The following is a 23,530-nucleotide window of genomic DNA, read 5'->3' on the forward strand; positions in this document are numbered from 1 at the left end:
TTTCCGAGTCTAGTCTTCTCTCTTTTATGTTGACTATTGTTTGTCCTGTTCAGTGCCTTTATGCCCCCGGGCTCATGTTTCGCGCTATGCAAATAAAATAAAATACATTTTAAAAACAGGTTTCTCTATATAACTTTAATGGACTTCCTGGTATACTCCCCTGCCAGGAGTCCTTTAGCCCTGGTATACTCTCCTGCCAGGTATCTTTCCACTCTCTATACAACTTCAATGTCTCTCCTAGTATACTCTCCTGCCAGGAAACCTTTCTGTGTTCGACAGATCCCCTGGTGTACTCTCCTGCCAGGTATCCTGCCTCCCAGTGTTCACTGTCTGGTGTTTTCCTTTTACCAGGACTTTTCTGGGTCTTACAGATCCCCTGGTATACTCTCCTGCCAGGTATCCTGCCTCCCAATGTTCATTGTCTGGTGTATTCCTCTCACCAGGACCTTTCTTAATTTCACTGTCTTTTAATTCAACACAGTTTTGTCACTTCACTGTGCTTGCTACTAATTGGCGTGAGGTTCTACTTGTAGCAACTTTCCCCACACCGACATCTCATGTATGGGTACTTCTTCAAGTTCTGCCTTTTAAATCGTCATCATTATTAGTTTGCTTGGGATAATACTTGCTCCAGTTTTCCCCGTTTTGAGTAACCTGAGGGTGTCCTCACTTTTGGATCCCGACCCTGGTGGATATGCAAGGGTGGATCACCTGGGTGGAGGAGACTTGGGGGGTGGGGCGAGGACGTCCTTAGGTGAGACATGGTATCCCCCATTTCCCTTTCACTACAAACCTATGAAGGCTTGAGGAAGCCTTCATAGGCTTTTGTCAGCCCTTTCCCTATGATTCCCCTAAAGTATTTCCCAAATTGCATCAATATGGTACTGGGACGAAGAAGAGGAGAACTAGACCAACACATCCTCATTTTGTTAAAGCTTACAATTATCAGTACTTGGACGAGGAGGACAACAAAGGCAAGGCAGGACTACCACTTTGCTGGTGAGCGGTCTAGTCCTTTTTGTAATGAAAATGGAGGCGGGAGCTATAAAGCTGGAATTCCTGAACAAATGGATTCAGCTGCGAGAGCACAGTCAGCTGTGTGCAGGGAGAACTCTCTGGTGTGGTAGGAAGAGCGTTGGAGACCTGTGAAGCAGTGCAGAGTGTATGCAGCGGGAAGTGTTGGCACAATAAGCTGGAGACTAGTGGCAAACTGTGAGGCGGAGTCCAGCAGGACTGAGCAAAGCAGTCATGTGTATCCTGCTTTGCCATGGCGGCACTGCTGGGTGTGCGCGATCCACAAGAATACTGCCGGGACAAGACCAGAGCGACCGCATGCAGAAACGGGAACCAGTGGCTGCGGAAGGACGCGCAACGAGCCGTAAGACCGACCAGTGGGTGAAACCAAAAAGGGTGAACACCGGGCTGGCAGGCGGTGTTAGAAATGAAATGAAAGCAAGGCATTTTGAATACTGAACGCAAGTTAAAACGGATGACAAGTATTTTGAATACTGAATTAAACTAAAGCAAAGCATTTTGAATACCGAACAAATTGAAAGCAAGGTGGAAACACTCTGGTATCTTGAAAGGAGTGAAGGATAGATTGTGAACTTTACTTAAAGGAAAGTTTAGAACTACAATGAAATGATGAACTGTATTCATTGAAACAAGTGCTAGCAAAGCCAAGAGTACACAAATAGTTGAATGTAGGATATGAGAAATCCAACACTGGTCACAGCCAAGAAAGTGCAAAGAACTGTACATTGAAAACATACGTGGAAACATGCATTGGCAAGAGCCAAGGAAACATAAGGGCGTGTAATTAAGCGTACGGTGGTTAAACAAGCTACAATACAGTTTCAGAAGAGTTTGACACATGTGACTGAGGCAAACCGCACTGCTGAGGAGAAGCAGTAGACTGATGTCCAAGGAGAAGCAGTCAAGGAAGGGTACCGGTTGCGTGAACTGTAATGGGTGGACCGTTTATTCCGACAACTGCGCCTAGACCGGGTGCACCCCTGAATGGAAAAGCCACTGAAAACACCTATAAAAAAGCTTGTGTTGTGCAAAGACCTAGTTGTGATATCCAAGTCAAGTGTTGTTTTGAAAGCTGGAAGATTTGAACTCTTGGCGAAAGAAACCCATATACTTGATGAACTGCTTTGAACTTGGGGAAGGGGAGCTGATTACAAGACAAAGAGTTAGAAGAAGCTTTGAACTTTACTTTGAACACTATTCCTGTTGATGCTGATATCCCTACACATTGTGTGCAGTTAGTTGTGAGGGCAAGTATAGGTGGTATCAGGTAATAAAATCGCTGCAAAAATGTCGCCGGTAAAAGAATTTGCGGCAAAAATGCTGTGGTTTGACCCAGTAAACGTGTACCCCATTATACCATTTTAAGGGGAGCAGGGGTTGCGGGGGTGTGCCCCGCTCCCTTTAAATGGTATAATGGGTCCGGGGGTTGCGGGAGCAACCCCCACTTCCTTTACATGATTGTGGCAGTAAAACCAGAGCATTTTTGCCACAATATTTTGTATACACGGCCATTTTTGCAGCGATTTTAAGACATGGAACCGTAAAGGTTTTGGACACAGTCAGAGGTTCTATTTTGGACTTCCTGATGTAGACTATCCTTAGTTTTCTTCAGGTAGGGCAAACCCACCTTAGCATAGGGCACGTTAGCCATTATTCCACCCTGCCCTTTAAGCTAACTAAAACTTTGTTGAGAAAACTTGAACCTGTGTCCGACTCATGATGCCTTCCCACCGTACTGACATCTCATGTATGGGGATTTGTTCATGTTTTGTGTCAGTATTTCACGGGTTCAGTATTCAAATATTTCTGTCTGTTTATGTGCCTGCCGGTACACCTCAGAGTACCCAATGGCTCTGGGTAATCTCAGCAGTGTATGGATGCATCTCCAACCCATGGCACATTACTACAGTGAAGCTCCTGCTCTGGGATGGCCTCCCTTGCAGTGCAGGCTTCCTTCCAGCTCTCCGGACAGCTTTGCTTCCACCTGCCAGCACGACCTCTAATCCCCTGCACAACCGTGCTCCTGGTTGCTCCCCCGTGGCTGCCGACTCGTCGGTTATCTCCCAGCACCTGCAGTGTCCCTTCTGGCCTCGCGCCACACAGGTGTGTAATGCGAGCAACAGAGGGGGAGTGCCTGCTTCCCCCAGCGCTGTCCTTCCCTGTACTGCTGTCTGCTTCGGATCTGCTTCTCTCGTCCCCATCTTTGCTTCCTTCTTCTCTGGCTCTCTCTTTTTTTAAAGCAGACACCATTTTAAATGATCTGCTCACTTGGACTTCCTCAAAACAACTAGACTGCATGTTTAACTTGGTGTTTCTCTTGATCCGCATGAACTCTTTCTTCCTCATCTCAGTACCTGTTGCTTTCTGGGAGTTGGAGTTCATAGAGTTTCTGTGACTTCCAATGTGATATTGTTCAGAACTTCTGTTCATAAAACCATTAAAAACAGGAGATGTTAAAGGAGCGTTATGTGTGTATGAAGTGTTAATAATGTTTTTCCTAGAGTTATTTCCCAGAAGGGATTTTTGGGGTTTGCAACGGGAAGGACTTGTATAGTGGCAACAAGCCATCACATTTTAGGAATGATGCTGTCATCTTATCTTTGAAGGGAAGAATACTGCATCCCTCTTGATGGGGTCACCACCTTTCCCAGACAACCGTCTCCTCCCACATGATCCTTCCTCATAATACCACCCCAGGGTCAGGATCAGGTAGCAGCTGCCGTCCCCTGGCCACATGAGAGGAGATCTTGGTCGGGGGATCCATAGGAGTCATCACAATCTCTACTTCTGTTTGCAACTTACTGGGGCCAATACATGGCACCTTTGCAAGGAACCATTTTGCTGGTAGCATAGAAGAGTATGGTTATTGTGTTACTATCCACAGTCTTCACCTCTGTTTCCATCATTAACACCCCTTTTCTCCTGCTCCCCCTAGGATGGATGTGAATATGTTGGCTGTGGTGAGTCTTACGCGGACCACAGCACGATCCATGCACAGGTGAGCCGCACAATATTTTAACTTTGCAGCATGCTTGATGCAGAGCTGAGCCGCTTACAGCTTTAACACCACCTCACCTTCCATGCACAGACAAACTGTACACTAAAGATTTAATACTGCAGCACACGTCATCGCATGCTAACTGTACCCTATGATCCATCTGTGGGTGAGCTATACACTGTTTTAATATCGGAACAAACCATAGACAGGTGAGCTGCATAGTGTTTAACCCAACATCGCACTCCATGCAAAGGTGAGCTGCACATTAATGCTTTAAAGTTAATAAACACTCCAAGCACAGGCTATTTGTACTCTGCTATAACATCACACCAGCCCCCAGGTACAGGTGAGCTGTACACTGTTTTAAAACTGTGGTATGCTCCAGGCATAGGTGAACTGCATTCCGCAGCATGCTCCATGCATTGTAGAGCTGTGCAGAACTGTACAAACCCCACATTCCGTGCATATTTGCATTGTGCAGTGTTTTAACTCCACACCATGTTCCATAAACAAATGAACTGTATACTAATACTTTAGGCATGCTCCGTGCACAGATTAACTGTGCTTTAGCATAAGCACATGCACTATGCACAGGTGAGCAGTACACTTGTTTTCCACCTTGCTATGCTGCAGGTGCACTGCTTTACATGACTCCATCATTCGTACACCAGTGAGTGTGCACAAATGCTTTAATGCTACACCAGCAGCATCTGCATGTGGAGTGCACAACGCTTTACCACCACAGTTAAAGATTAGCCGCGCTAAGTTATATTTCACTCCTCGTTATGAAACTCTACTCCCCCAATTTCTCTTGTTGCACTTTTAGCATGACTGCCTTTCTTTTTCTTCAAAACATCCCAGCTTTGCACTACTCCGGATTCATCTTTTCCTTTCCTCAAACTTTTTGTTCTTTGTGGTGGTAGGTCAAGAAGCACAATCTGACGTTAAACCTTACCACGTTCCGGGTGTGGTGTTACTCATGTGAGAAGGAGGTGTTTCTGGAGCCCCGGCAGCCCTCGCACACCCAGGGGCAGCCCTCCACGATCCCAAAGCAGGTGCGTCATGCACAGCACATGTTCAAAGAAGGAAACAGGATTCATGCTTCTGGGCTTGTGGGTAGCTATGAGAAGGTTGGAAGGTGTGTGGCCATTGGTGAGTTGGTATGTAGGCATAGCTCTGTGTTACATGTGCATGAATTGGCATTAAAAGCTACAGGTGTACTGTACTGTTTTTTTTCTGGGCATAGTGCTTGCTGGTGGTTGACAGTCTGTTTATAGTCTGCATGACTGTAAGTTGGTGCTGGTGAATGCTAGTCCAGCATGGCAGTGACCTTTGGCAGGTCAGTCTGGTGGTAGTTGGTCGGTGTGAAAGAAGTGGTTATTGAGGAGTACAATGTCTGAGGTTGTTGACTATGATAAATATGGTTGTTCCTGGATGGTGATGATGGCAGTGGTTTTTGGTGGCTGTGATGGCGATGCTTGGAGCTTGTGAGAATAATTCAAAGTGGTTTATGGACGCCATGAACATTATGGAAGTGTTTGTTGAAGGGGGCATTTTGGCAGCTGTTGGGTGATTGTGGTGTTTGTTAGTATAGTATATGGGTAAGAGGGCAGCATTTCTATTGTGTGCCTTGATTTACACTCGTTGTTGGTTGGTAGCTATGATTACAGAGGTTCTTGGTGAGTATGAAAGCTGTTGTTTTTGGTGCGTGTGTATCATTGTAGTGGTTGTTTGTAAATGGATATGATGGCAATGGTTTCTGGTAGGTGTTACGGGAATGTGTTTATGGGTGGGTGTGATGGCAGCTATTGTTAAATTATTTTGAAAATGTGCATGGCAAACAATACACACCCATTTGTCTCTAGCACCTTGTATGTAGCCAAACAAATTACAAGGCACAAACATCTACGTTGCTACCAAATAGTTCCCCAGGTCACACAAAGCGATGACTCTTTAAAGCCCCTCTGGAGTATCTGGATTGAACATGGGATGGGAGTGCATTCCAAACAGAAGGTGCCTGGTTTTTCAGCAGGAGTATTTTTCGGGTTAGCAGTTAGGAGTAAAATTGTAGTTTGCATTCTCGATCAAGTGTATTTCTAGCAAGAATAATATAAATCTGTAATTTAAAAACAGATCTATTTATTGTAATTCATACTTTGTATTTTTTAAATCAAATGATATTATCATTGTGTAACACATCAGATCACCATTAATCCACTACACCCCGAGAAACATTTGGCTCATGTTATTGAAATGTACCCCCATGCATAGTCCAAAGAAGACAACAACCACAGTCGCAGCCGCCTCCCACCTCTCTTAACCACTAGCCTTTCCCCAACAATTCAATGCCCGTATTTGGTGAAGCAGGGGAGCCACTCGCCCTCTATGTCCATGCAAGTCTCATCAAGCATCATTCTTGGGCCAAATCTTCATGTCTAGGTTTATTGGAGCTTTTCCATTTCTTTAAGATCTGTTTCGTTAACACTGAATACTGTTACTACCTCATTTATTTCCTCCTTGCTATTAGCCTGATTTTGCAGAGAATAATTTACAGTTTAGCTGCTTACGTGGCAGACGGATGCCAGAAGAGAGAGACTTGGATCTCTACTCCCTTTGAAATGGGATTTTAGGGTAACCAGCCGTTTTCGGTCGCCAATCCTAAAGCTCCACTCAGGGAAATAGGATAATGGGTCTCATTGCAAGTTCGTCGTTGTGGCTAAAATTGACAGTAATGCAGCGATAACAGAGTTACCGGTGCATTACCACCACATTACTGCACCGCCCAACTATGGTTTTGGCGGTGGGGTGGAGCCAAACGCTGGAGGTAATTTTACCACCTCACCACCAAAAAACAGCCATTTTGGCGGTAATTCTGCTGAAATCCCCATTGTAGGACTCCATAAATTAGGCCTAACACTGCCATACCACCACTTTTAATCCGGCGCTAATTCCGGCATCACAAGTGGCAGTAAAGGGTAAATCCGTTTGGTGGTATTTCAGCAGATTTACTGTCGAAAGAGCCTTGTGATTGGTTATCTTTGGCAATTTACGATTGTAGCCAGTCAGTGTTGTGTTTGGATTTTGCTGTGGTGAGAGAACACCAGCCACAATTCGCCTATCCTGCTTCTCCAGCGCAGGGCAGAGGCAGCTGTTGGCATATCTGCCGTAAAGAAAGACCACTGTAGAGCCGCTGGAGCGGAAGGTTGCAGAAGAAGAAAGAACCTCTGGTGCTGACATACAGTACAGTTGTCTGGTTTGTTGGATGCACAGCTTCAGTGGTCGAAGGTGTGAATGATAACCAACAGAGAGAGTTCAGGTAGAAGGTGCACTCCTACCTGAGTGGTGAAATTCACTTGGAGTTTCTTCTATGCAGATTAGTCTTTAAGAGCTGCAGGTCTTGGATGCGGTTGATTGCTAGTGTGCTCAGGGGTCATGTGCTCTCGTCACTACGTGTTGGGTCCATGCAGGGACACACAGCAAGACTCCTTGAGGGTACAGACTTTTAAAGGCTTGTGATTCTGCTGGTTCCACCAGGCCTGGTCAAGAATGTACCATGCCTGGTCACACTCCAGTAATGGGAGGGTCTGTGCAGAAAACCCTTCGCATTTTATGGGGAATTGAGGTTGGGGTGTGAACCTAGACCAAAATCACAGGGGATGGTAATATTCAGACATTCTGGTGGCCAGCAGCCAATGAATCGGGGAGGGGGGGCGCCTCAATCAATTCTTTGCAGCCTTCTGCTCCAGCTTTCCCCCAGGTGGTGGGGATTCAGGAACGAAACCAGGAACCATTTATAGATTGAGAATTAAGCTTCGGGGGAGTGTTTTGCGCTCAAGGTCAGTCCTTTCAAAGTAAGAATTGTTTCAAACAAACGTAGTACATGTCCAAATCATGTGAGATGTTTATTTTCCAAAAGAAGCAACAGCCGACACGTGTATCAATAATTTTTTAGGAACCATTTATAAACTGTTCTTAGCTGGTCCTGCTGCTATAGTTTTGGCTCTCCCAGACAGGATGGAAAATCGATGTAGTCTTTATGAATCTTCGGTAGAAAATATAGGGTGGGCATAACTGGTTCTGAATTGATCAAAAATTGTTTTTCATCTTCTGTCAAGAAACCCTTTTCATACCAAAATTTGATGAGTTCCGAGAGCTCAGCAACTACTTTTTTAGTTGGATTGGATTTGAGGGGGATGTAGCATCCAGGTGTATTAAGATGTAACATGGCCATACTGATATAGTCCGAAGTATTCATTACCACAATATTGCCCCCCTTATCTGCTTCTTTGACAGTAATTGATTTGTCTCTTGCCAGGTCATCTAGAGCTTTGAACTCTTCTTGACTCAAATTGAACCTGATTTTTCTCCCTTTGTGAAAATGTTGGTCTAGATAATCATGAATGTCTTTGGTCACAGCTCGATGAAATGTCTCAATAATATTAACTGATCCAAACTGTGGGGTAAATTTCGATTTAGGTTTGAATTCTTTCATCTCTATATGTCTGGTGTTTACTCCCAAGTCCTGACAAATAGTATGAATGTCTGTGTTACTTTCGGAATTGAGAGACATTAAAGTCTCAATATTCTTAATATCTTTGATACTGTAAGTGCTAAGAGGTTCAAGTGAGGCTTTACGCTCAAAGGTACGTACTTGTGTAGAAAAGAATTTTTTCAATTTGAGTTTTCTCAAAAATTTGAAAAGGTCAATTTGAAAGTTCACAAAATCCGTACCCATACTGGGTGCAAAAGATAAACCTTTATTTAATACTGAAATTTCAGTTTTATTTAACTGTCTATTTGACAAATTAATTACCAAGTCTGATTGTATCACTTGAGCAATCTCTTCTTGCTGGTTGAGCGGGTTAGAATCCCTGGACGTAAAGTTTCTTCGTCTGAACTTCCGCTTCTGCTTCCGCTTCCCCCCTCTCCTGCCCCTGGTGTGAATTTTTTTTCTTTAAATACATTTTTATTATTTTTTAAACCAAACAAACAATACAAACCAAACTAGCAGCGTTATTTGCAACAAAACACATGAACATCAATAAATGAACACCACTGTACCCCCAATCCCTCCCCCCTCAAGATCTTGTTTATCTTCCTCATTCCGTATCTGCTGCGTGTGGCAGGGTATCGCTTACTTCTGAGACTGCAGAATCCGTTATTGGGCCAAACAGTCCTGTTATTAACACTCTCCATGCTAGCAAAGTACTCACTTCTTCTTCCCCGCACTTGCTACATGCCTCCTGCCATACCACCGTTTCAGCCTCCGCCCATTTTTGCAAATCCCGCCACCATACCTCGACCAGTGGCTTATGGCACTGCTTCCAGCCCATGGCAATCCTTCGTTTTGCAAGCACATATGCCAAGTCCTTCAATTTCCCAACATGTTTAGTATTCCGTGGTCTGGGAAACCCTCCCAACAGGCAGGCCCAGGCCCTATCTAAAGCGTGACCCCTTTGTCCGCTAGTTTTTGTGCCACTTCCCCCCCAAAAATTCTCAATCACTGGGCAAGACCAGAACATGTGTGTCATATCAGCATCTTCCTTATCGCATTTTGGGCACGCTTGTCGTCCCGCATTTACAAACTTAGATATTCTCATCAGGGTCATGTAGGCTCTGTGCGTTATGTACAACTGTATTTGTTGTAATCTGGCATTTCTGGACACCTTCTTGTGGTATCCCATAGCACGCTCCCACATCCCATCGGTCATCTGTGCTCCCACCTCTGTTTCCCAATCCAGCCTCAAATGCGTCAAATCCTTCCCTACCCGGGTCATCACCATCTCATACAGTCTAGAGATCTCGTGCTCTCCTTCTGACATGTCATATATTGTCCCCATGGTGGTATCTGGCTCCTCCGCCAATACAGTCTCAGGCCAGGTTTTACGAATAATCTGCACCAGCCTTAGATACGTGACAAATTGGCCTCTGTGCAAGCCCGTCTCTTCCCCTAATCCTTCTAAATCCCTAATGGTCCCCTCTTGCCAAACATCCCCCAATGTAACCAGCCCGACCGACTCCCAGTAGGTCCTGATTATCATTCTTAGTTGTTTGTCTTCCCCTGCCAAGGCCACCAGCGGCATTTGCGGGGAACACGGGTACGGGTTCTCCATCAGTCGACATACTCTACGCCACATCTTCCACCCAAGCAACATCATACCCGGGCGCTCCTTCATTTCAAGTCTAGGCAACCAAATAATTTCCTTTAGGTAAAACGGAGTACAGTCCTGTCCAAACAGCCTAAATTCAGGAGTTACCTCATCAGAGAGCCATTTGGCCACATATTGCAACTGGCCAGCTACATAATAGGCCTCAAAATTTGGCAGCTTAATACCCCCTTTTTCATAGAAGTTCTGCAACTTCCATTGCGCCACTCTATTCCGAGTGCCATGCCATAGGAAGTCTATGCACATACTATTCAGCTTGGCAAAAAACTTCTTAGGTATCATGTACGGAATATTGCTGAAAAAATGTAAGAGCCTGGGCAGGACCACCATTTTGAGCATCACCCCCGTCCCATGATCGCCAGCGGCAACTTCTCCCAAAACTTCATACTTATACAGATTTTTCCCACAGCCACCTCGGTATTATGCAAATGTTCCTCCTCTACCGTGTGATACACATCTATTCCGAGGTAGCGGAAGGAGCCAACCGCCCATGGTATCGACAACACTGGCAACCGCTCCAGAGGGGTTCCTCTGTAGCTACCCAATGGGAACATGCTCGATTTTTGGGGGTTCACCGCTATGCCGGACAGTTCTGCATACCTTTCCATTACCTCTAGAATATATTGAAGATTTTCCTCCGGATATTTCAGATATAATAGCAAATCGTCAGCATATAAGGCTATTAGGTGTTTCTCTCCCCCCACCTCAATGCCTATCATGTCATATTGTTGTCTAAGGTACACTGCTAGGGGCTCCAGGGCCAGAATATATAACATCGGGGACCAGGGGCACCCTTGTCTGGTGCCTTTGCTAAGTTGCCATCTCTCGGATATCACCGATCCTGTGCGTACCCTAGCCAGCGGTTCACTGTACAGCAATTTCGCCCACGTAACATAGCCCGGCCCCATCCCGTATTCCCTCAGGGCCTCCAGCAACCATGGCCACCTCACTGAGTCGAAAGCTTTGACTGCATCTAGGGACACAACCGCCATTTCACCCTCGCTCTTGCTCCCCCCTTCAATCACCCGGTGGAGTCGCGTATGGTTGTGGGTTATATTCCTGTTGGGGACATAACCTGTCTGGGCCGGGTGTATCAGTTTACTAATAACTCTAAGCAGCCTATTGGCCAGGACCGCCGTCAATATCCTGCCGTCCTGGTTCAACATTGACAAAGGCCTATAGGAGCCGCAGCTATGTCCTGGCTTGTTGGGCTTAGGAAGCGGTATAATTATCGCTTCTCTAAGCGATTCCGGCAACCGGCCCACCTCAAAAGACTCATTGAGCATTTCTAGCATGGGAGGAGTACCTCCTCTCTATATGCTTTATAAAACTCGCTAGGGAGTCCGTCCACACCCAGGGTTTAACAGGTGGGCAACTGCTTCACCACCTCCTCCAATTCCTCTAGAGTAATCGGTGCATCCAGCTCCTCCCTTTCTTCGGCACTAATCTTAGGTAATTCCATGTCTCTTAAAGTTTCTCTTATCTCCTCTCGATTGCCCCCCCCTTTGTCCTCATATAATGCCCTGTAATAGTTTGAGAATGCCTCATTGACTCCCTCTTGAGTGTCCGTTACCTCCCCATCCTCTCTGGTTATCGTCCTAATCGGGGGCCTAGGGGTTTCGCTCTTATATAACCACGCCAAAAGACGGCCGGTTTTATCCCCACCTGCAAGTTGTCCCTCAACATACTTCTTATAGTTAAGGTTGCAGAGCCTTTCCCAAAGCTCTGCACACCGCTGCTGCAGTTTGAGTACTAGTTCCGCATTCCCTCCTGCCCTATTGATTTCCCGTTTCAGTTCACCTTCGGCTTCCCCTAACTCCATTAGGACCCCACCCTGTAGGCCCTTTGATTTAGCAATAGCAGCACCCCGCAATACCACCTTAAAGGCTTCCCAGAGCGTGCCCGCTGAATCCACACTGCCAGTGTTTTCCTCGAAATAATGTGTGATCTCATCCCTGATATCCTCTCTAAAGACCGGGTCCCTGAGCGCCTCAGCCCATAGGCGCCACATCGGTATCCGCGCTCTGGGGCGGCAGTACTGCCAGCCCAGAACCAGAGGCGAGTGGTCCGACGGGGCCCTCGCTTTGTAGTCTATTTGGGTGGACTCTATCACCACATCTGGCGTGGCAAAAAAATAATCAAGTCTCGTATGCAGTAGTGCGAGTACTGTGTTTCATTAGGATGTTTCAGCCTCCAAACATCTGCCAGCCCGAAGTCGTCGAGCAGTGTCTGCAATGCCCTGGCCGCTGGGGTGGGCCTATCAATCTCATCATCGGATCTGTCTACCTTGGGGTTGAGCACGCAGTTAAAATCTCCTCCCCAAATAACCGCTCCCCCCATACACGCACCCAGGTTGGTACACAGAGTCCTAAAATATGCCGGCGTATTTTGAATGGGGGCATACGTATTTATAATGCACATCTCCCTATTCTCCACCAGTGCCTTCAATATGACTAACCTCCCTTCCGTATCCACCACCTCTTGTGTAAGTTGGAGCGGAACGTGCGGTGCCACCCAGACCAACACTCCCCTAGCGTAGGCAGAATACGGAGAGCCTGCTACAGTACCTCTCCACTTCTTCCCCACCAGTTCCAACTTTTGCCGGGTCAGATGCGTCTCTTGCAACAGTGCAATCTCAATCTTCTGTCTTTTCAAATACATCATGACTTTGTTCCTCTTTAAGTAACTATTGAGTCCCCTGACATTCCACGTTACGATCTTAAGGTCCCCCATAGCTCATGAGTGTCCTCCCCCCTTCCGTGTAGCGAATCCCACTTGCCCACGCGATACAGATACAACCCTCTGACTTTTACTTGTAGCTTCTTGTACGAACTCAAACTCCCCATAACTATATACACCACAAATTCCCTGCTTCCCTCCCCACCCTCTACCCATCCCTTCCCCAACATCACACACCCCAACTGCTGCCCAGCTCCATCCTCGGAACTCAGGCACCCCCACATCTAGCCCTGCAAGCACCAACCAATGCCCAGAGCTCAGTAGGGTGAAGTCGCCCTAATGGCCACTTAACTAAAGTTACTAAGTGGGGTAAAGAGATCTGCTCTGCAAGGCTCCCCTAAAGACAGTAAAAGTAACAGTGCTCATAATATCTTGTGCAACAGTCTGACCTTCTCTCCCGAAGGCCTCGCAAATTACTATAATCAAGTCCCATGGATCTATACCGCGCCATCTTGTGGCACCCTCCTCGTGTACTACTTATCTCCTCCATCTCCTCTTCCCGTCCGAACGTCAGGCTCCTGGGGACATCCCTGCGCGTCGAGCCATCCCATGGCGTCCTCCGGAGTCTCAAAAAACAAAGTTTTGTGTTTATGAAAAACTTTCAATTTTGCCGGATACAGCAACATGTATTTATGGCCCGCCTCTCTCAATCTCCGCTTTACCGTCCCAAAGTTCATGCGGCTACGCTGCACAGTCAGGGTATAGTCCGGGTAGGCCGTGATGTTCACCGCTCCTCGTGTAATCGTTCCTCCCTTGCGGAAGGGTTCCAATATCCTCTCCCGGTCCCGGTAATTAAGGATTTTGGCTATTACTGGCCTAGGCGGGTTTCCTGGCGGCGGCCTCCTTGTTAGAGCTCTATGCGCACGTTCCACCGCAAATCCTTGAGATAAGGCTCCTCCGGGTATCTCCTGCAGCAGCATAGACTCAATGAACTCCGTAGGATCGTGGCCCTCCGATCCCTCCGGCAGGCCCACAATGCGAATGTTGTTTCGTCGGGCGCGTCCTTCCGCCTCCTCCGCTCTGCTCTCCAAGTTGCCCACTCTCTGTACCAGGGCATGCAATTCGGCCTTATGGGAGGCACAATCCGTGGTATTCGGGCTCACCTCTTTCTCGAGGGTCTCTGTGCGCTCCGCCAAGGCCCTGACGTCCTGCCGGAGTAGATTCACTTCCTCCTGCACCTCACCGACCTTAAGGTCCAATGCCGTTTTCAGCTCCGTTACGGCTAGTTCAAGTTTAGCTTCCCAGGCCGCCTTTAAGTCCGCAATCGCAGCTAGGAACTCTTGGTTGGTACCCGTCGCCGTCATGCTGCCTGTAGGTGACTTGTCCTTACTCTTGGAATTTTCCGGACCAGGGGACGTCTTAGCAAAGTCATCCAAGGTGGGCTGCTTCGCCTTCGGCCTCACCGTTCTACTAGACATGACCTAGAGGACCTGTGTTCTGCACAAGTTGCAAATGCGCACACAGTACGCTTCTATCGCTCGATCATCGTGCGGCCTGCTCCTTCCTTTGTTTCGGTCGTTGGTCGGCCATTTTGAGTCGTCTTTCGTCTCTGGCGCTCCTTATCTTTTTCGCACAAAACTCCACCGCCGTTCCTCCCACGCCTTCCAAAAGTTCACCAAGCGCGGTCAGACCATTCACACACCGACATGTGTGTTTTCAGCAGTCGTAGGCACGTCGTTATGCACTATTGCGCCAGGATCATTTCAGGATCTCGGGAGCTCCTCCAGATCACGTCCTCCTACATGGCCCTCTTAGCCACGCCCCTGGTGTGAAATTTGGTGTTGAAGTAGGTGTTACTGGAGGATTTGCAAATCTGACTTGTTTGTTGGTAATGAATCGTTGATTTCCTTTCTTGTACCTTCTGATTTCTTCTAAAAAACTTTGCCCTCCTTGAGAGCCTCTTTCAGGCACTTCTTTATCCCCACTATTTGTGGAATTACTATCCTCTTCTGATTCAGGGTCTGAACTAGCTGGGGTAGTATTAGATGAATTCGATTGATACTTAGTGGTAATATTGTCATATTTCGGTTGAAAAGTGTATACCCTTGATTTTCTATAATCATTGTCATCCCTGTAAAACTTTCTGAACTTCCTTAATTTAATATCTTGATATTCCCATAGAATCTCATTCATTTTCTCATAGTTCTTTGATTTAGTGCTTTCGGCATTGGTCATATTGACTATCTCTTCTTTCACGGTAGTAATTTGTGCTATCACTCTCTTATGTTCGTGTGTAGCATGTGTAATTAAAAGTTCTAACATGGTTTTAGAACTAGCATTTAAATTCTTTTCCCACCTTTCTGCCAAGTCACAGTCCTCTTCATTATCAAAATTTGGCATAATTAGCACCCTTAAACCTCTAGGTATAATTCCATTCTCTAAATAATTGGTTAGTGAAGCGTGTTCCCAATACTTGTTGATTTCTTTTTTTGACAAGCGTTCTAATTTGATGAACTTCTGTCTCAAAGTTTCTACTGCATTGTGGCTACTCCTGAACGGATTTGCCGTACTACCCCTCGGGGCAAAAAGTGCCGCTCTATCCTCATCTCTATTACACATATAATCGGCCATTTTGGCTCAGTGGAAATCAGCAGGCACCACAGACCGAAAAGTAACGAGAAAATGATTGACAATGTGGGATCAGTCCTTGTTGGCGCGCTAGTGACCACTCTCAATTGGTTCCAGAACCTGCCTTTACAATCAGTTCTAATAAACCTGGCAGCAAAACAGACAACTACCCCCTCAAACTTCCCACAGAGTTTGTGAATAATATTGAAGATTAAGAATTAAGCTTCGGGGGAGTGTTTTGCGCTCGAGGTCAGTCCTTTCAGAGTAAGAATTGTTTCAAACAAACGTAGTACATGTCCAAATCATGTGAGATGTTTATTTTCCAAAAGAAGCAACAGCCGACACGCGTATCTATCATTTTTTTTAGGAACCATTTATAAACTGTTCTTAGCTGGTCCTGCTGCTATAGCCTTGGCTCTCCCAGACAGGTGGCAGCCAGGACCATACGTGGCCACACTCATATCCCATTTACTCTCTCTTAGTAATAATGTCAGGTTGATGGACTAACTACTGGATTTTGTATAGGGCATCCTGGTCTGGACACCACTGGGCATCAGCCAGCTCTCCTACGTTTGCAAAAAGGTAGCCACCAACAATTGTGGCCTACACAGCAGCCGTATGAAGAGACTAGTGCAGGGGGTTGGTTTCCTTTGGGGGTTCATGTTGCATGTGCATCCAGAAAAGAGCAAAATTAGGTGTTGGATAGGACATTGGGTCTCATAGAGGGCAGTGGTTGTGGGCTATTGTGACAATGTCCCTTGGATGGTTCTGGGAACATCTAGTGGAGTGACCAAAGTGGCAGGCGCCCTACGCAAGCTAGTGTTAGAGGGGCTTGATGGAGGTACAGTGGGTATCCCTGAGGCACGCTCGCTTAGTCCCCTCCACATGGCAGTGGACAGTCACATGAGGCCAACTGTGGACAAAGGTATCTTCACGGGTAAGTAGGCTTTATTCTTGCAGAGCAGAGACCACCCGAGGTCAGGGAAATTGGTATTTCCTGCATCATCAAAGCACAGAGCTTTTGCTTTCACTAAAGTTGGGAAGTCAGTAGCTACTACCACTTTGGCAGGGAGGAGGTTGAAGAGTAGCGTTCCATCAGCAACTGCGGTACCTGCAGAAGGCTTGTGGAAGGATCATGTGTAGCCTGAACAGGATCAGAAGTTCATGAATTGTAAGGAGAGGCGCCTGCAGAAGGAAAGGAGCAGAGTTGAGGTGGCCAAAGGTTGCGAGCATCAGGAATTGGAGAGATGGATTATCAGGAGGAGGAGGATACAAGGGAGCATTATTGGAGGTTACAGGAGGAGTGTGGTGAGATGTAAGACAGAGCAGGTTAAACATCAGAAGGAGGTTGATCAGTTTAAATGGAGGATAGTGTAGTCCGAGATTAGAAGGTTGATGTAGTGTGAGATTAGGATGTTGCTGTAGTTTGCGATTAGGATGTTGGTGTAGTGGCAGAGGTAGAGGTTGGTGTAGTGGGAGATTTGAAGGTTGGTGTAGTGGGAGAGGCAGAGGTTCATGTAGTGGCAGAGGGGGAGGTTGGTGTAGTGGGAGAGGTGGAGGTTGATGTAGCCGGGGATTGAGAGGTTAATGAAGTTGGGGGAAAAAGGTGGTTGATGATGGTGGACTGGAAGAGGTTTGTGAGGTTCGATCAGGAGTAGGTCACTGAACATCGGAATGGAGAGAGTTGTGAATATCAGATGGAGAAGAAAGGTAAACAGAAAGAGGGGGCATGAAGAGAAAAGGTGGACAAGAAGGGTGGACAAGGAGGAGGAGTCCAGAGAATAGTGAAAAGAATTGACTGTGAAGACACAGGTGTAGAGAGCGGTGAAAAACGGGGAGGAGTTAAGAGAACATCTAGAGAAACTGCGATTCTGCAAACTGGTGCCTGAAGGGGTAAAGTCAGTGACAAGGCTTTGACGGCTGTTGTTTTGAGCAATAGTTTATTTATTTACTGGAGGAACAATGCTCTTTTTTAAAATAAATGTTTTACTGAGTTTTGCGATAATACAAACATGGAACAAGAGCAAACTGCTCCCATTCTCTCCTGCCCTGCTAATTAACCCCGCCATCCACCACCCCACAGTAGCCTTCGACTAACCATATAGTACACTTGACAGCTACTACACCAAGTCATTCACCACAATAAATTTAACACTCAGATTCTCTGCGGACACCAGTTCACTCGGTAGTCTTTGCGGAGAAAGTCCAGTAGCAAGTCCCAATCCTCTTTAAACTGCCCCTGGTCCTCCTGTAGCGTATACGTCACACATTCCAGTGAGACAAAGTGCTAAATCTTAGCAATCCATTCACATTCAGAGGGAATATCAATCCTTTTCCTTTTTTTGGGCCAGCAGCGACAGTGCTGCCACTCTAAGCACCATGCATGCTTTTCTTTGGGCCTTTGTTGGTAGAGCTTCCAACACATCCTCCAATCCTAGCATTGCCTCTCCATAGTCTCTACGGATTTGGGGACCAAAGATGGACTTTATTGCTGCATTTATACTAACCCAGAAGGGCTGAAAGACTGGGCAAACCCACCATATGTGACCCCAATTCCCATCCTCCCTGCATCTCGCCAACATTTCCTGGATACTTTGGGATAAAACCTATGCAGTTTCTCTGGAGTTGCCATTGCACCATCTCTCTAGTCAACATGGATCTGGAGTGCCCTCATGAGCTTTGGGATGCTCTGCCACACCTCGTGCCATTGTCCCTCTGATATCGGGTTACCCAGAGAGTTCTCCCACTGTTTCATGTAACCCCATTGCGAGGGGGACGCAGAGTCAGAAAATAGTCTATAGAGTGTTCCTATTATATGGCGGTCTACTGAGTTGGTAGTCAGGTATTTTTCAACGGGGGTAAGTTTCCTGGTTTCTAATTGTTTATTCCCCAGAGCCGATAACCAATGCCTCAGTTCTGCATATATGAGCCTTTCCTCCTGCCCAAGTCAAAGAGTTGTTTAGATTGTTGGAACGTTCTAATCTGTTGGCCCTCTGCTATATCTCCCATCTTCCGACAGCCCGCTATTTCCCAGCATTTACACGCTCCACATTCTTCCCCTGGCCTAGATTGAGGATTGTGAAACAGGGGAGCGAACAGCGATGGGAATGACAAAATGCCCGCCCGCCGCACCAACCCGTCCCATATAGCACCTACCAGGGCAGTGATTTTGCTCCTATACATGTTGGGTGGTCTGTCACCCTTCTACCTCAAGGGGCTTACCCACTGCAACCCTGTCCATACAAAGCCAAACCTTATCCTGATTTCCCGAGAACCACTCCTGCAGCACCCGCACTTGTGCTGCCTGGTAGGTGGTTTTAAAGTTATGGCCCCCCTGGTGGACAGGTGCCGTTAATGTTTTCCAGGCCACCCGTGGTCTATTACCTTTCCAAATGAAGGTCCCCACCATCTTATGAAGAGCCTTAAAGAATTTCTGAGGAACCATAAGCGGGAGGGCTTGAAAATAATATAGCACCTTTGGGAGTACCATCATTTTAACAACATTGATCCTGGCTGTCCACGATATGGAACAATGCTCTTTTGATCACAAAAGAATGTACAACAGAGAAGAAATCCAATTTGACGGGAAGCAGTGAGCTTCTTACAATGGGGTGAGTTTGAGGGACATTCTGACTAGGTTGTTGAGGGGAGTAAATGGAACAGTCACCGGCGACAATACATAAGTGGACATACAAAGAATGAGGTTAACCAACATTGGACATTTTTAAGTGCAGGAAGGCGGTACAGCCAGCTGTGTTCCGGACGTGATGGGTGAAGCGCTAGAATGGAGGAAGTGAACGACAGAGGCAGGCTAGAGGCGAGGATAGAATGTTAGCTTGCAGGCAGATGAGAAACAGGAAGTGGGACCAGGAAGGGCAAAGAAGATGAAGGGGCTGAGAGAGCTATTGGTTGGAAGGTGTGAAAAAGATGAAGTAGACAGGAATGAGATACTTTGGTGGGGGAGGATCGCCCAAACGGGTGCAGAAGACGGAATACAGAGCAGAGTAGGACGAAGTTGAAAGTGGCTCATGATTGTTAAAGACGAAGAAGCAGCAAGATTGTTCAAGAACTGACTTGGGCAATTAGACATACCGGGACACCGAGATGAGAGTAGGCTAAACTGAGTTGGTGGACGATTCCACGGTAAGTATAAGAAAGGGTGTGAGAGTGACAAAGGCAGAGGGAGTGAGCAGTTTAGCCTAGGGGCTGAGACATTCAAGGGGAAGTCATCTTGATAGAGTAGGTACCCAAACTCTCCACCTGCCTGAAGCTCCAGGTTTCCATCCTGGATTATGGAACTTGCCAAGGCCACTTCCCAAAGTCCTCATTCACATGTCTGAGCATTCCAAACGATCAGCAGAGGGACGTACCCAGAACACAAACACAGAATGAATCACTGCCCTGGAACCGAGGTCCAATGTCTCAAACAAACCAGGTCTCTGAGGAATGAGAAAACTGGTTCAAACCCCATAAAGCCTGCAAGGAACCTCCAGGGAGCAATGCTAAGGGAAACCATTGAGCCTGAGTTGGGATCGACCATTAAAACTGTAGTGACTTTGCTACATGACACTTCTTTTGGTGCACCATTTTCCACATAACCGAATGCCAAGAGACTTTTAGAACTTGGTTACCCCTGCATTTTAAATGGGGGCCACTAGAGTATCCCGACACTGAGTTGCACTTCATCCCTTCCCCGTTTGTTATGTTGCCTCCACACCATAGCAGTCCCCAAATAAACCATGTTTGTCAGTGTGCCTGGTGTATTGATCGTACTCACCTGTTTGACAGAGTTAATGGCAAAGGTGGTAGCTGTTGTTGGTTGGGTATGGCAGTGGCAGCGGTTGTTGAATATGGTAGCAGTGTTTCTTGGTTGTTGGCTATATTGACAGTGCTGTTGGATGCTAGGATGTTATGTTTATTGCTTTTTGGGTAAGTTGACTTGTTGGGTTAAATGGTACTGGTTATTAGTGATTGATGATGATGTCGATGATTGTTAGCTATGGATGGGTGGGGTATGTGTTTGGTATGTGTGTGAACATTAGGTGCTGTTGTCTCACTACATTGTGTGATTAGCATTTTTACTTTGTTAAATCAAGTCTTCTAGATTTTCAGAAGCTTTATTTCGGTTTCAGGATCTTCCGTCACCGAGCCACCATCTGAAGTCTGTTCCCATCGCAGTGGCTGATGATGGTGATTCTGAATCTGAGGGCGATGACATAAAACCAAGAGGTAATGTGAAAGTCATCCTTGGTGCTACGGTCTTCCTGCCATTTATGTTATCTTGCAAACCGCCCTGTACCCAGGCATTCCAACCAGTATTGGTAATACAGTAAGAGACTCATGTACCCTGGCCTTCTTGCCCATATTGGTAATGCTATAAGTTACATCTGTTACCCTGACCTTCCTACAGTATTGTTAAAACCATGGTCTTTCTGGCAATGTTGGCAACATCCTAACACCCCTGTTGGTAATACCAGAAGAGATCTCCAGGACTGGCCCTACCGCAAGTGTTGGTTATACCAGAAGAGACGTCTTGTATTCTGCCATCCTACCAGTATTTACATTATCAGAAGGGGACTGATCTACTGCACCCTTCCAGTCATTGTTGGTAATTGAATGAGAGACACGCAGAACTCTGGCCTTCCCACCAGTATTATTAATTCCATAAGAGATATCCTGTGCCCTGGCCTCCCCGCTACTATTTCTAATGCCAGAAGCGACCTGTATCCTGGCCTTTTCCCTGACTATTGGTATTAACAGAAAAAACCTCTTGTATACCTGCCTTTCCACCAGAATTGGTATAATACCTGAAGAGTCCTCCTGTTCCCTGGCCTACCTGCTGATATTGGTAATGTCATAAGCAAAATCCTACCCCCTGACGTTCCCGCCAGTCGTTATAATACCAAAAGTAATAATCTGTGCCCTGGTCTTTCCACCAATGTTTGTAATGTGTAAGAAATAAGCTGGGCCTTGGCCTACCCACTGGTATGAGTGATATGGTAATAGGCATCCTGTTCTGGGGCTTTCCCACCAGTTGGAGTAATACTGTAGGAGACCCACTGTACAGTTGCCTTTCCACAAATATCATTGATACTATAAAAGACATCTAAAAGTGATAGTTGTTAATGTTAAAGGTTTCTATACCACCCACAGGTGCCACTTGCGTGGTCTATCGGTGCTGTGGCAGCTCTGTGACAATAAGCAGAAGTGGGGGGGCTAGTGTGGAGAGTGGGAGAAAGAGCAAGGGAGCTGTGTTGTGCTGTTGGCAGCTTCAGTTCGGGTGTACCGTTCACTGAGCCTGGGTGCAGGAGTCGGAAGGCGGCCGTCATGTGGTGTTATGCAAAGTTGTGTGTACTATGTCTTGTAGTTGCGATGTTGTGAAGTATGTGCGGTTTGCTGCGTTGAGGAGTTCTGGTTGTCTGTAGTGCAGTATGTGAGAGGTGTGTGCAGAGGGGTGAGTGTTAGTATTAGTTTTTGTTAGTCGCAGATCTTCAGTTTTTTCTGATTGATTAGTTCAGTAGTATGTATCCTTCCTCCGTTTGCCTTTTCTAGCTGTATCAGTAAAGTCGCCTCTGTGGCGATGGGTTCCAACGTTGCAATGTTACTCCATCGGTTCTCTGAACTCTGGTCACAAGCCCTATTTCTGGCTGGTTGCCAGTTCTCTGCCCAGAGTGTAATCAGTGGCGGACCAGGGTCTTTAACTAGAATACCTTGTGGAGGTTAGGTTTCTGGTGGGGGCGGAGGTGGTGCTTAGTCTAGATTCCTCTCGATTGCCATTACTCGTTGCATGCCTAATGGTGAGACTCCCTTCCACCATTTACCTCCCTATGTTTTCCCTGGGCCTTCTTCCCTTGCACTAGTGTTTCTGACTTAGCACCTTCTTTTGCCCGGATGTTCTCCGTTGGGTCAGGGGGAATGGCGGGGGTGGTGTGCTTCTCTTTTGGTCTTATCCCTAACTTGTTGATCCTGGTTGCTTCTCCTTTTTCCTGTGCTTGCTTGGTTGCGAGATGTGCATGGGCCGTTCAGTCAAGAGCCAAATTTTCAGCGATTTTGCTGAATTTTGTATTATCCTTGATGGTTCGTATTTCCGTAGGAAGGGAGTTCCATAGATTCACGGCTAAGCATGAGAATGCTGACCCATCCAGATTTTTCTTTGTGTATCGTTTGGGTTCAAGGTGGATGTCGTTGCAGGATCTCAGGGTTCTGGCTGGTTTGTAGACGGTGAATTCTTTTGGATGAAGTTCGCTCCCTGGCTGTGTACTGCTCAGTGTGTTATACACAAGGCTTTGAAAGAGAGGGCGGGTGTGCTGTGGTCTCCTCTGCTGAGTTTGGGGTGACGTCTGCCTGCTGCGTTTTGTATTCGTTGTTGTTTCCTCAGTATGTGTTCTGACATTCCGAGGTATATACTGTTAGTATAATCAATTCTGGACATAATGGGGGATATGATGGCTAGTGTTTTGTGTGTGAAGGAGAGGAATGGTAGGATCTTTGTTATAGCTTGTAGGAGGAAAAAGCATTTTCAGATTATTGCATTGATTTGAGGTTCAAGTGTTATCCGTTGTCCAGGATGATTCCAATGTTTTTTACAGTTTCAGATGGCGTTGGTGGGTTTCCCAGTCTACTGGCCATGGCATATGTTGTTTGTTTCCTCTGTCTTTGGTGTAATCATGATTTCAGTTTTGTCCGTGTTGATTTTGAGTTTATTGATGTTTATCCATTGGTAGAGCTCCTAGGGGTGCGTTCTCTTCTTGTATGTCACTGAATTTTAAGATAATTTGTGTATCGTCTGTGTAGTTGTAGCATGTTAGTCCGTGTCTTTTGATGAGGTTGATGAGCCGTGTAATGTACATGTTGAAGAGAAGCGGGGATAGTGAGGAGCCTTGGGGTACTCCAAAGGAGGAAAACTGTGGTGTGGATTTGAAGGGCTTTAGCCAGATCATTTCTGTCCTTTCTGCGAGGAAGGATTTGATCCAGAGCAGTGCTCTGTCAGTGAGCCCTATTTCTTCTAACCTTTTTATCAGGA

The 23,530-nt window shown here is 46.5% G+C and overlaps 1 protein-coding gene across 6 annotated transcripts in view; it reads left to right on the forward strand.

The window, feature by feature from the left end:
* Window positions 1–23,530, forward strand: part of USP20 (ubiquitin specific peptidase 20) — a 587,649-nt gene that overhangs the window by 120,331 nt on the left and 443,788 nt on the right. For all 6 annotated transcript variants that reach the window (XM_069609236.1, XM_069609235.1, XM_069609237.1 and 3 more), the window contains exons 4-6: window positions 3,971–4,033; window positions 4,957–5,088; window positions 20,640–20,736. In XM_069609236.1, the coding sequence (XP_069465337.1) occupies window positions 3,971–4,033; window positions 4,957–5,088; window positions 20,640–20,736 (292 nt within the window). The remainder of the gene's footprint in view (window positions 1–3,970; window positions 4,034–4,956; window positions 5,089–20,639; window positions 20,737–23,530) is intronic.

The sequence above is a fragment of the Ambystoma mexicanum genome, chromosome 8, assembly GCF_040938575.1.
Source record: "Ambystoma mexicanum isolate Mex_15411 chromosome 8, UKY_AmexF1_1, whole genome shotgun sequence".
NCBI classification, from domain to species: Eukaryota; Metazoa; Chordata; class Amphibia; order Caudata; family Ambystomatidae; genus Ambystoma; species Ambystoma mexicanum.